Genomic DNA, 13,596 nt, shown 5'->3' on the forward strand with positions numbered 1-13,596 from the left:
AGAGAAATCGAGAGATATTTCAGTATTTATAATCCGTGTAAATATCGATGTATCGCCTGATTTGAGAATATCGGTTGTATCGATACTGTCATCGAAGTTTCAGCACCTCTAGCGATTGTGATTTGCAATTTTTGTAGTTTGAGAATATTTTACATTAAATTTGGAATTTACTCGAGAAATAGGAAAATACAGCCATGTCCAACGCACAGGCAACAGTTACCGCCTACTTGGCAACCCAGAAGAAGACCACAAACAAGGACCTGGCCGCCGAGTGGACGCTTATCGAGGAGCTTTACAATGAGAAGTGAGTTACATTTGTTAAAATCGTAGTACCCGGCATAATTGATACTTTTTGCAGACTGTGGAATGAGCTAACCATCAAGCTGGTCACCTTCGTGCGCCACGAGTCTCTGCAGGATGAGACAGCGCTGCTGCAACTTTACCAGAACTTCCTCTCCACCTTCGAAACAAAGTGAGTTCCCGGCGTCTGCGGATGACTTGGCAGTATCTTAACCTCAGTGTCACTCTTTTAGAATCAATCCCTACGGCCTCATCCAGATCCTCGAGGTGGTCGTTGACAACATCAGCGACAAGAAAGAGGCCATCGAGTTCCTCGAGAAGATGAAGGATAAGGTAAAGATCTGCGACGAGGCTGTGTGGTATCTGCAGGTGATGCAGGGCAATCTCTACCTGAGCAACCTCAACGACCTGAACGCTACCAAGAAAATCATCGAGGAGCTTCGTGATGTGCTGGAAGAGGCCGGCAATGTGACGCCCGTTCACGGAAAGTATTACATGCTCGCCTCCCAGTACTACCGTCGAGTGGGCAAGCACAGCGACTACTACCGGTGTGGCCTGCAGTTCCTGGGCTGCTCCCTGGACGACTTTCCTCGTGACCAGTGGGCCCAGCAGGCCTTCTTCCTTGGTCTGGCTGCCCTGCTAGGCGATGGAGTCTATAACATTGGAGAACTTCTAGCGCATCCCATTCTGGAGTCGCTGAAAGGAACTGAGAATGAGTGGCTGGTGGAGCTGCTCAAGGCATTTAACACAGGCGATATCAACAAGTACTGCACTACATATAGTATGAATCCACGTTCTAATATTTCAATCTTTCACTCAGATTTAATGACATGAAGAAGATCTGGTCCGGTATTCCCGATCTGGCCGCCCAGGAGGTGAAGCTGCGCCAGAAGATCTCTCTGCTCTGCCTCATGGAGATGACCTTCAAGCGCTCGGCCATTGAGCGTGCCATCCCCTTCACAGATATCGCCCGCGAAACCAAACTGCCCGCCAAGGAGGTGGAGCTGCTCATCATGAAAGCTCTGGCCTTGGATCTTGTGCGTGGTGAGATCGATCAGGTGGCCGGAGTGGTGAACATGTCGTGGGTGCAACCGCGCGTCCTCAACCGCAACCAGATCGCTGGCATGGCCAGCACCTTGGACACCTGGATGGGCGCTATCACGAATATGGAGAAGCTGATGGAGAATCGTGCCGCCGAAATTCTCACCAATTAGTTATAAGTTTGCGTATGAGTTTCGCCTGATCTTGATGGTCCCCACTAATTTCTATTTGCGAAAATGCTTTTGTATTTAATTAAACCCGAAACAAAACTGAATAATGGTCCGACGGTTCTGTTAATTACTTTTGTTTGTTATTTATCTCCCTGATAGTTTTTCGTGTAAAAAGTTTTTTTGTGCTTACGAACTGGCTTAACTCTAGCTTAGTGGCTAAATCAGATCACTTCTCGAGGATTTGCTGCTTACGATTAGGCCTAGGATTAATTACAATATAAAGAATACGTCGAATTTGGCGATAGACTCTGGTTTCTTCTAACAAGCTAAAATGTCGATCAAAAATTTGGAATTGGCTGTAGCCATAAACGCGGCCTGCATATCACTAGCACTTGCTGCTGCTCTCACTTTCCGGTGGACACTATTGTCCGCCATCGTCCTATGCCAGCACACCCGCAATCAAATGTTCAGGCACCGCAGCTTTGTATCAGGCACGCGGGACGTGAACTCGAATGAGGGCGGGCGGCGGATGTCCTCGTGGGAGTCGCGTCGTATCCTATCCGGATTGCGACCCATCACAGACGACAGAGGTATGTTGCAGCGGTACAGCTCTTCCAGTACCAGCCGCTCCAGCTGGAACAGGTGATCATCTCTCACGCCGGGTATCTCCTCGTGCATGAACATGGCCAGTCGAAGCAGGTACTCCGCATTGTGACCACTCGGTCCGCGGCAGATAACTATCTGTTTGGCAATCTCCTCAACTGGACCGTCACCCAACCAATGGACGTTTTCTGGAGTGGCGATATACACAAGGACTTCGACTGCCTCTCCGCTGAAGGGTGTGTCCTGGGAGGCAACGCGGGGGAAGAACTTTGTGTCAATTGTTGCATAGCCACCTGTTAGAATCAATTTGGGTTAGCCCTTATCATTGGGTTCACTTTCCATTTGATTTACTTACCCAGCGTACATTCACGCTGCTTGAGATACTCCAGAGCCGTGCTACCTGTTATTCTATAAGCGCAGCCCCAAGTAATGCCCTGCAATCAGAAGAGAATATTTATTAATAAACAAAAATAATGAAAGAATATTAAAAAATATATTTTTAAAATATTTCTTAATATATGTTATACAATCCCGCCCTGGTTTCGAACCCATGTCGCTCGGGCATGGTCTATTCTTATCGCATACGCTCTATAGTTTATGATTCTCAAGTTGTTATACCGCACTTGGTACGTATAAATATAGCTGCTGGCTGAGCATATACCGCCGCTTTGAGTTTTCCATGCTTGTCTTTCGGGGCCACAAACGAGTTCCTGGTAACTCATTGTTAATATGCCCTGGGCGAAAGTCCCCGGGCCTAGGATAGAAAGTATCAAGGTGTAAAAAGTGTGCATTTCCGGTGCATTCGCCTATATTCTGCGGAATTTCGCCTGGCATGTGATGAAGAGGACTCCGCAAGGATTCCGAATCGTTTGTGCCAGGTTGTCTGCGGAAATCTGCCAGAGTTTTTCATCTCAGATATGGACGAGTTGGTAGGACTCTCCTCGCGAGAGAAACCGCCTACACGGAATGGGGCTTACGTTGGGAAATTCGAACGGCGCAAAATCACTTTTTTCTTGCATCTTCCCCATATAAATCATATTTGTGATGTGAGTACTTCACTTACCTCTTTGTCCTCAACGAGCGTTGCAACACGTCCAGGCTGTAACAAAAGAATGGAAATATATAATATTAATCAAGCTGATTTTATATACGTTTTTCTTTTCAAGTGTTTATTCAATGCTTTCACAAAGGTTGCTCCTATCACGTTGTGTTTGTTTACCTTTTGTATATAAGATATATTTACTACGCCTGCATTTTTTTATATAGCGAAACGGACCTTGACCTTTATTCAGATTATATGGTAATTAATTATTGCAAAGAATATATGTAATATATAGAGATTCAATGGATTATATTCTTATGAAATAATAGTAACTAAACTTGGGTATTAGGAATCTGAAGAGGAACTAAATATTGAATGGAATATTGAATAATCAGCATTTTCCATTATAAAATTAAATTGAGCAATCCAAAATCAAAAGAACTTGTTATTGTAAGAAGTGCTAACTTGTACAGACAGTTAAATTTCCGTCCACTTAGCATTTTTTAATAAAAAAAATCCAAATAAACATCAATTTATAACAAAGTGCTTTAAAAATGGGCCACAAACATCTGAAGTTTAATAAAGAGCTTAAAAATCGAAACTTGATAAAAATGCGTTCCTAAACTGGTTTTATGTTCAAATATCTATGGAATGGTATTTATCCCAAAAGGGGCGGGTCCCCGACTTGTTTAGCAAGCTAAACATTTATGTTAATTGAAACGTAATCTGTATGCTTAATTGGCAGCAGCCGCTCTACACGCTGACGAATGCTAATTTCACTTGTTGTTTGCTATTAGCCCCACGAAGCTGATAACGCTCGACAAATAGATAACGCGTGCCGTGCTCAAAGCTCCACATAAAAACTGAAAACAGCCAACTGTCTTCCAGACACGAAAACATTTAAACAAATGGCAGTGGCAATAAAACAATTAACAGATCACTTCTGCCACTGCTGCTGCTGCTAGTTGGAGAGTAAACAGACTTGGTCTAGACTTGTCTAAAACCGCACACAGGTGGGGTAATCCCCACTAGTTAACCACCACTCTCACTGGCTGTTTAATCTCACCTTCTCCTCGTTGCCGCGATGGGTGACGTTTCCCTGCCAGAAGCGACGCACGTAGCCGCGGATGTAACCAGTGATGCACTTGGTGTAGGTGAATCCCGGATGCCAGCAGAGGGATCCGTAGCCAAAGACCCAGCAGGAGGGATCCGATGATCCATTGTTATTATTGGCATTATTCTGTTGATTCTCCTGCTCGTTGTTGTCCCCATTGTGGTTGTCCTCCGCTGCTCCCAGCTGCCCGTTGGTAAAGAGATTTTTAAAATGGGCTGGCACCTCCGCCGGCTGCCGTTGTCCACTGAAGTGAGCCATGTTTTAAAGCCTTCGATTACTTTGAGTTCTGGAGTTATTTCACTGAAGGAGAGTAGAGTGCTCAAAGTGTTGTTTCGATGAATGAGATCGGGATCGTAATCCTGGAACTGCTATCTGGGCATTCTGGTGGCTGCAGGCTTCCACTTCTCGAGTTACATTTGGTAGGAAAGTGCAGTTGAGATTCTGTGGAAAACCAAAGATTCAATTTTAAATTTCGTTTCTTAAGCCAAAAAGTTGATTAATAAATTATTTATTTAAATGCAGGCTATTGCCTGGCTTACTTTTGTGGGTTTAAGTGTTAAGTTTTCAGTTGTTGGTTTTAGTTTACTGATGTTAATATGGCGATATCTTTTTGAGTTATTCAACTAGGGCGATTTTTCCCCGTCAAGTGCGACCAAATAGTTCCGCGAGCGTTCGGGAACTAAAAAGCGCTCAGCGCAAAAACCGAAAACATTTCCAACGCCAGACGGCGTAGAGGAAGAGTGCCATGAGCAAAAGCAAAATACGGCGGTGAAAAAAAAAATAAAATAAAAATGTAAAATAAATATTTATGACGCTCTGTCTGACGGCGACGACTACGACGACTCTCAAGACTTATCTATAGGTTTGAATATGGCGAATGAGTATTTAAATTGTTCTCTCACTCTCACTCTCTCTCCCCACCTCACAGTTCTCGATTCTCTGTACCTCTGATCCCTCTTTCTCTCCCTCTCTCCCTTACCCTCTCTTTCACTCTGTCTAGTTTTCCCTATCAAGCGAGAAGTGCCGCAAAAATCTTCGCTTCGCATTGAGGTAAAGGTGACTTGCTGCCCAAACACGTTCATAAATAATCAAACAATTAAATAAACTTAAATATTTATATACCTTATAAACGCTAAATAATAACCGATCATATAATGACCAAGCTGGAAATCGTCTGCGCGTCGAACGAAAAACCCCTTGAACTGAAGGATCTGCCATAAATTGAAGCATTTAATAATTATAAATATATAAATGCCTCAAATTAAGAGTTGATTAAGGATTCTTTACGAATTGATTTTGAAAATTGCCAATCATGGGACCATAAAGATTGGCCTCAACCACCAAAAAAACAAATCTTTTCAATTGATATGTTATTATTGAATTATTATTGATATTTTCTTGGATTTCCCTTTCCCGCTTGGTTACAGACCTAAAATACAGAAGTTTGTATTTACAATTACAGTGATTAGATCAAAGTCAACAATAACAGCTCAGACCTCAGGTAGATAAGATTATGTCTTGGCCGCCCAAAATATATTATAACTCTTATTCACATGTAATAAGACTCAACTAAAAAATTAAGGTTAAATTCATTATCTATTGTCCATTAAGTTCTATAAGTTATTCTTGAACTTATTCCTCTTTTAGTACAAAGTCCACTCTGTATAATATTAAGTTATTTATGTATTTGCACTGAACGTTATACTCTTTCTAATATTATAGTAAAAATTTTAAGCTATATACGTAGTATATGTATATCAAGTTTATCAAGCAATCTATTTTTGAATTTGTTTGTTTATTTTTATTTTTAGATTCATTCATTGTATTATTTCTTCCATACAAATCAGTTGTTTAATTTATTGGGCAATTAATTGCCAATAGCATTTTTTAGGTTCCTTTATAATTCATTTTCTTTAAATAATTTTATTATAAATATAATAATTAAGCACTTGTAATTATCTAATTATTTATTTCCACTTACTATCTTTTCACTTTCCATTTTTAAACCAAAAAGAGTAAAAATCATTCGCTGTGAAAAAAAAATATATCCCCCTATGTTTTACTTTCGCAGATTTTGCAGAGGGGCAAGGGGAAGCAGATCTATATATTAAATATGTGTGACCAATTTTTTCACAGCGTTAACTACGCTGCTGTCTAAGACCAAATACACATTTTTCAAATGGCTAACAGTACGTATACGTGATATTTCTTATATCAGCACACAGAGATGAAATATTTAGACAGAACTACTTCTAAAATTCTTAGTTACTTAAATTTTAATACTGAAATCGATATAGGTTTCTTATAACCCTAAAAGATGGGTAATATTTCAGAAAAGTTTATATTACAATTAAAGTTTTATTTTATATTTGTAAAAAGATTTGGGGTTTGTATGAAAAGTTGGATAAAAATGTTGTTTGTTTCCCTAAAAAGTTGTTTTTAGATTAGATGACAATTCAATTTAATAAAATAATTTAAAAATAATTGAATTAAATTCATTTTCTCTTGGTGTAGATGCCATGCGAGGAGGTGGCTGCCACACCATGGTATCGTGATGGGGCCCATTAACGAGGCATGCTCGATATATAAGTTTTCATTCGTATATATCCACCTTTGTGCATATTTTTGTTTGTATTTTTAGCTATTTGATTTGGCGTGTGTGTTACTCATACATATACATACATACATATGTATAAATTCAAACATTTCGCACACTTTGTTTTGATTGCCGCCTTCCCGAATGCCAAGCAAGTTTCACAGTATTTGTGTGAGCTTTCTGTTTTCATACGCTGTTTCTAAATACCAGTCTTCTTTTTCTTTGATTTTTTTGCCCTCGCTCTCTTGTTTATTTTTAATCTTTTTTTGTCTTCTTCTTTGGGATTTTGGTATTTTTGCATAAATAAATTGACCCAAAAACAGGCCTGGGATGCGTGTGGAAAATTACCGAAAACAAGTTCAAAAACCTTTTACGCATTTTCGCACGCACACAGCGATACAAAAACATGTGTGTTCCTGCCAAAACCCCCCCCCCCCAAATCCACACCAACACACTCACACACATACTCAGACGAATGAGTTTTCTTTTGCTTGCTTGCCTTACATACGCTTCGATTACGTATACGCAACGTTGGCCACTGGCACTCGTTTGGCAAATGAAAAACGCTCTGAAAGCTACACGCTACACATTGCTGGGTCCTTGATACTGAACTTTTTTCATTGTGAAAGTTTTTTGCCAACAGTTCAAGGTTAGCAAATTTTTCTCAACCAAATTGTTTATATAGAAATTTATAGTTTTTATCGGTTGTGTGAGAATGAAGGGGGAACCCTCCAAGACGATGGAAGGAGGTGTGTGGTGTTGTTTTCTGGGGGGCAATTCAACTTATTCAACTTTGTTTTTTGCTTGGGTAACAGGCGCAGAACCTGCAAAAAGTTCTGTGCTCCGTTTTCTGTATACACAAGGAAAGCCTTTAGTACGTTGATATCGCATATACATGGCACATGAGTGTATGTACATACTTACTTAGAAGGAAGGGGGCCCATAAAAGTATCTCGGTGTCTACATCATTCCGACTTTAATTCGTCAAAATCCACATAGCACACGAACCCACAGACAGACAGATGAGAGACCGAGTGAGTACTCCACATTTTCTATTAGGGCTCACTTTTGGCTGGGGGATTTACGTTCAGCTGTTTAAATTTTTCTTCTTAGCTTATCTCATTTATAGTACTCGCATTTAACTTTCATCGCCCGGTGGCGTGTGATCACAATTGAGATTGACAGTGTGTTAAATTACTTGAATTGAGAGATCTATCTTAATACTGATACTTAATCCCACGCCCATATTAAAAGTGCCTGCGTAATCGAACAATTCATGCCACTTGAGTGTTATAAACAAATCAATCTATAAATTCCCAGAAGCAGGCTTCTTTGAAATAGAAATATATCATAAATAGACAATTTATTTAGCAAATTTATTTTATAAATATTTTCATAAACTGGAATTTAACTGGAAATACTATCGTCGGTTGTTTACTTTTCAATTTTATAGAATTAAAATATAGAGAAATGTATTATCAATTTGTGTGGTCTTATATATAAATATTTTTGTTTATAGACGTACGCCTTTTATTATTATTATTATTATTATTATTATTATTATTATTATTATTATTATTATTATTATTATTTATTATTTATTATAAAATTCAACACTTTTGATTGATATTTATGTAAACATCCTTCTAATATCATCTGTTTAATAATTCCTTAGACGAGTTTTCAATTCCTATAGTTTCATTATATAAACAAATACCTTCCTAATCAAATTAAAGACCTGCACTTCTCTCAAGTGCTGCCTATTTAGTTAATTAATTCAATTAAATTGTTAAGAAGTATAAACCCACTTGAAAGTTAAATAATAAATGGGTGACTATTGGAATTTTCACAATTAAACAATTAAAAATATATTTTATTTTATTGTGCATAATAATTACTGGAATCAGTCTCTTTTCAAGTTGTTCAGTATTTTTAGACAAGCTTTCTTCAACCTTATCAAGACTTCATTGACGAAGGCAAGTTCACACTAAATATTATTAATAAATATAGTAGACCGAAGAGAACCATCGAAATTCGAGTGTGTTAATTTACAATCTAGCGTTGCTATCGGCATATAATTTTTGCCACACTGATAAGGTTTGCTATTGCTTGGTCTTGGAGACTGTCGATAAGGTGTTATGGCGATACGTGGTTCAATATTCGGTACCCCCTTGATAGCCGCGATAAGAACTGTGAACTACAGACAGCCGGCAGATAAAAGAGTTCGCCAGACAGTCCGGTTGGTTCGCTGGACAATAACACGAAAGGTAAACAACTTTTTGGGTTCGCTCTCTCGGTGCAGACAATTATATACAAATACACACACAAAATATCAATTAACACATCTGGCCTAGTTTCGCGCCTTATATAATGGAATCCCAGCAACCCCCGAATAGTATCTTTTGCGCATTTTTATTCCCCAGACAAGTTTAGTATTCGTTTTCTTTAGACTTTAGTTGGCACACACGTGTGGCTCTCTCATTCGACGAATTTTCCCTTGTTCAGAGCGCTTGTTTATGCGAAAATGAAGACTATTATTAACCGCACGGACTTATATTTAACTTTATTGATGTTTGCTGCATGCACTCAAAGATTTATTCAAATTCAAAATGGGTTTGGTTTCAAAAGGAAGTTTGCTTTGAAGCGGAAAGGTAAATGTTTGCTTGCTACTCTCTGTTTATTTGTTTGGGATTGTTTGCGGATTATTCTTAAACTTTTTTTTATTTGTTTTTTAATAAATTTGTATTATTTTAAGCTTTTTGACTGTTTGAGAGAAGTAAATATTTTCGTATCTGTGATATAATTATTACTTAAGCTTTACTTAGGTCTTTATGTTTATGTGAGTAAAAAATTTTATAGTATAAAAGTTATTCTCGTATAATTTTTGTATAAATAATTCATAAATTTAAACTTTCATTGCGGCAAAATACCTTGAAATTGGCTTATTAAATTAAATGGGTTAACTGCTGCTTACATATTAAAAGCTATAGCTTTCAACGAAGGCGGTTGTTAAATATAAATATTTAATTCTTCCATTTTGGTTGTAAATTTCAAAGTATGGAATGCACATGGCACGTGCCAAGAAACTAGACTCAAAATGACTCGCTGATAAGGTTAAATAATAATAATTTTTAATTATAATAATAGTATATAATAATTATAGTAGTGAGAGTTAAATAGTAATATATCTATGAGTCAGTCTTTGTGACCTTGTCAATGTGAGTCTGTGACAAAGATACTGGCCACGTAATGGACAAGAGGAAGAGCTTTAGTAATTCCAGATGAAACCTATAAATAAAACGAACTTCGAGGAGCCGAAGATTGTATACCCTTTCAGGTAGCCATAGGACCATGGGTTCGAAGGTGCAATTGATCATAACTAAGGCAAAAATGCATTAATTAAATTCGGAAAAATTGCATACTTAGTTTTAAAATTAAAAATATTTAATTTTTTTTGTCAATTTTTAAAAATTTTTACGTTGTAACCCCTTATAAAAATTTGAAAAAATTCAAAAATTTATTTTTTGACCAGACGTGGCTTAATCGACTCGGCTGTTGATTCTGATCATAAATATGATATATACATATATGATTTATAAGTTCGGAAATGATTCCTTCACTGTCCTGAAAGCTTTTGACTTTTATTGTGATACCCTGCAAGGTAATAAAAACTGTGAATTTAACAAAGGAAATACCTAGGCATTTAAAAAAATATGTATTATTGTTTATGTAAAATGAAAATCAAGGAAAAGCACCCATTTTCAGATTTTCCTCCCACTGTAATGTCATGGGCAAGTTGAAAATACGGTTTGTTGTTTTACTTATTTCAGTGGTTTTTAATTCCCAGCCCATGCCCATCGGAGCTATTTTCAGGGTCTAGGCGAAGTGCATCAACGGGTTGCATGCACAATGACCGAGCAAGAAATGAAACTATTCAAAATAGTTGCTATAACTGCAAGCACGCAGTATACAAATAAACAATAGCGAAAATAATTAAAAATCTGTTTTGATGCGCCCCAGGGAGAGGGAGAGAGTGAAAGAGCGAGAGAGAGAGAGAGAGAGCGTGGGGGTCGAAGATAACCAAGAGTGTGCGCGGAAGACACAAACACAGCCACAGGCAGGCAGGCCACACTGATAAGCGATTACAGCAACAAAGTGTTGTAAGTCAACAGCAAGGTAAATAGATATACATATGTAACTGTGGGTATGCACGTGTTGACACTGAAAGCTCTCAGCTGAGATGCGAGCGAATAAAACACTCTTGGCACACTGACACACATATTTCCCCCTAGCATATGTACACTTGTATATAGTGTCTTCCGATACCGATCCCGATCTCATGGCATGCAACAATTTGACGCTAACTAAGCTAATTGGTATGTACCTGTGCAGCTTTCACAGTAGCCGTTGCCGTCGTCGCCGATGGTTTATTATTATTTCTCACAGCTTATCAATTTCCGTTCAACTTTTGCACTACACTCCGTTTCTTGTTTACCCTATTTTTCTTTTCCGTTTTTATCAGCCTTTATCAGCTCTTTCTTTGCCGTTGCGCCATGCTGCGTAATAATAACATTTCGCAGTGTAACAAACAATAACAAATCTAAAAGCGCCGACGTTCGCTTTCTCTCTTTCTATCGCAGGCAGTTGGAGCAGAGCGACCGTCTCCGTCGACGGTTTCAATGTAAATGCGTGAATTGCGCCGTTTTTCCGCTCTGAAATAACGCTCCCCACAGCTCCACATTCATCCCCACCAAGCGAATTTACCCCACCCCTCCTCCCGACCATCCGGACTCCTCGAACTGTGTTGCTCTTCTCTCTTTCTTTTTACTGCTTCTTTAAAAGCACTGAGCAAGCATAAAATTGTAAAAACAATTTTCAATATAAAAACCTGTATCGGCATTAAATTTGCTCATGTAAAATTGTACATAAACAAACTTTAAAGGAGATTGTGCAATTAATGCGAATTATGCTGAGAATAGTACTCGTAATTTTTAAATCATGCCAATACTAGTGCAGGAACAAAGGACATTGGAGTGCGATTACACTGAAACGAATGAAAAAATAAGTTTACTTTTAAAATTTTTTTATTATAATAATATAATATTTTGTAAAATTATTGGGCTTAATTTAAAACCTATAAATATGGTTAAAGATTATATCAGTTATATTATAAATAAACCTAATAAAAATCAAATTAAAACATTTTTCGCTCAGTGTGTTTTGTGTTAATGAAGCTCCAAGGATTGGGGAGCTTATGACCTCTCTCTTTGCGCATCTCTTTCTCTCTCTCTTGCTTCACTCTCCATACTTCTCTCAAACTCTCTCCCACCTTTTATGCATTGGCTGATGTAACTTATACGCACTGTTGCTGCAGCGAAATTTTATGAATGGAAAGCACAAGACAGCACAAACAACAACAATAGCAGCCGCAATTGCCACCTGGCAACAGGTGTAATTTTTGAGCTCATTGTTAGATAAAAATAAAAAAAAAACCATCAAGACAATTGGTGGCATGGCCGCATCTTAATTGCTTTAATTAGAAAATGATGTGACTCGTGTTCAATTCGAGAATGATAACTGATAGATGTATGCAGCTAACCTTCATTTTAGATATACTCCGCGTGGTATAAATGAACACCCACACGACTGATAAGAGTCTGCACAAAATTTCAATGGGTATTGCGTCAGTGAAAGAAGTGGAAGTGGGAAATTTAGCTGAAGTAGCGAAAAGAATTTCCTGGAAAATTAATATGCTGAGTAGCTCGCTCTTCGAAAAGTTTTGTTTAACAATCTTTATTTTTTTTTATAATTATAAATAACAATATAATATAATATAATATAATAATAAGTATATTGCTGGTTTATTATTACACAAAGTTTTGTAGAAACGCTCTTAAATACTATCAGAATTTTGTAATATCTGTCTTATTTAAACCAGGTGTAGTTTCTAAGTGTGCGGGTTTTTTATTTTAATTATGGCTTAAGGTTAATGTAAGGTAAATGGTAATATTTTAGGATAAAAAAAATTTCTTAGATTTTTAAGATTTAAAATGTGTATACATAATTTTCAAATTGCTAAACATTGCCGGATAACTCGAAAAAGATAATACAGGTGCCAGAATTTTAAAAATATTTTAAAGCAACGCCATCTATTCGGAGAAGTGAGCGCCACCTATGCAGCATGATGGCACAACTGGTAGGAGTCGAATAAGCTATCGAATCAGAAATCAAATTTTAAAAATATTAACGTAAACTTTGATTTACCTTTTCGGAACAAAATATTCGAAGATATTAGCAATATATTGGTAGTCCATTTCCTAAAATGAATTAATATATTTTATAACCCTTTTATTCGCCATAAATCAGCTATTAAAGCAGTTTTTCTATAAACAAAATTAAAGAAACAATGTTATTTGTTTTAATTGAGAAATGTAATATAGGTTTAATGCAATATAGGTTTAATGTAATTTAATAAATAAAATATATAAAAGTTCCAGGATCTATCCAGGAGCAAAAGAAGAATGACATGACTAGACGATCCAATGAGAACTAAACCTATATTATATATTTTTTTTTATTATTCCTATATTATGTGCAGTATATACTAGATTAGTTGTAGTGATTTATAAATTATTGAACAGTTCAATCATTAAATACATTACTTATCTCTTCTAGTAGACGACGAACAAGGTCGTCCCTCTGACTTATTTAATACCTCACTAAAGTCTCT

The 13,596-nt window shown here is 37.3% G+C and overlaps 2 protein-coding genes and 1 non-coding gene across 5 annotated transcripts; 2 read left to right on the forward strand and 1 right to left on the reverse strand.

The window, feature by feature from the left end:
* Positions 1-90: 90 nt before the first annotated feature.
* On the forward strand, positions 91-1,615 carry Rpn9 (regulatory particle non-ATPase 9). Its single transcript, XM_020953411.2, has 4 exons — positions 91-304; positions 359-472; positions 534-1,064; positions 1,121-1,615. The coding sequence occupies exons 1-4, from the start codon at positions 195-197 to the stop codon at positions 1,512-1,514; spliced, it is 1,149 nt and encodes a 382-aa protein (XP_020809070.1). The 5' UTR covers positions 91-194; the 3' UTR covers positions 1,515-1,615.
* A 17-nt stretch (positions 1,616-1,632) lies between these two features.
* Positions 1,633-12,064, reverse strand: LOC110184779 (glutathione-specific gamma-glutamylcyclotransferase 1). 3 transcript variants are annotated; one of them, XM_020953429.2, is made up of 5 exons: positions 11,251-12,064; positions 4,223-4,711; positions 3,178-3,213; positions 2,470-2,548; positions 1,633-2,407 (listed from the first exon to the last, which is right to left on the reverse strand). In XM_020953429.2, exons 2-5 carry the CDS (start codon positions 4,526-4,528, stop codon positions 1,971-1,973), a joined length of 858 nt encoding a protein of 285 aa, XP_020809088.1. In that variant the 5' UTR covers positions 4,529-4,711; positions 11,251-12,064; the 3' UTR covers positions 1,633-1,970. The 3 variants fall into 3 exon arrangements, with proteins under 3 accessions (XP_020809088.1, XP_020809081.1, XP_086697096.1); XM_020953422.2 differs by lacking the exon at positions 11,251-12,064 and adding an exon at positions 4,810-7,589; XM_086840970.1 differs by lacking the exon at positions 11,251-12,064 and having other exon boundaries at positions 4,223-4,803.
* On the forward strand, positions 2,784-3,103 carry LOC147642610 (RNase MRP). Its single transcript, XR_015273498.1, has one exon.
* Positions 12,065-13,596: the final 1,532 nt, after the last annotated feature.

Source organism: Drosophila serrata, unplaced genomic scaffold (assembly GCF_035046125.1).
Source record: "Drosophila serrata isolate PLE 108 unplaced genomic scaffold, ASM3504612v1 contig_382, whole genome shotgun sequence".
NCBI classification, from domain to species: Eukaryota; Metazoa; Arthropoda; class Insecta; order Diptera; family Drosophilidae; genus Drosophila; species Drosophila serrata.

Bases quoted from the DNA above. Each gene is read 5' to 3' on its own strand.
- Rpn9 (XM_020953411.2), top strand. From the start codon at position 195: ATGTCCAACGCACAGGCAACAGTTACCGCCTACTTGGCAACCCAGAAG. The intron at 473-533 runs GTGAGTTCCCGG...TCACTCTTTTAG, and splicing joins CTCTCCACCTTCGAAACAAA to AATCAATCCCTACGGCCTCA. The intron at 1,065-1,120 runs GTACTGCACTAC...TCTTTCACTCAG, and splicing joins AACACAGGCGATATCAACAA to ATTTAATGACATGAAGAAGA.
- LOC110184779 (XM_020953429.2), bottom strand. From the start codon at position 4,528: ATGGCTCACTTCAGTGGACAACGGCAGCCGGCGGAGGTGCCAGCCCAT. The intron at 3,214-4,222 runs GTGAGATTAAAC...CTTTTGTTACAG, and splicing joins ATCGCGGCAACGAGGAGAAG to CCTGGACGTGTTGCAACGCT. The intron at 2,408-2,469 runs GTAAGTAAATCA...TGATTCTAACAG, and splicing joins GCAGCGTGAATGTACGCTGG to GTGGCTATGCAACAATTGAC.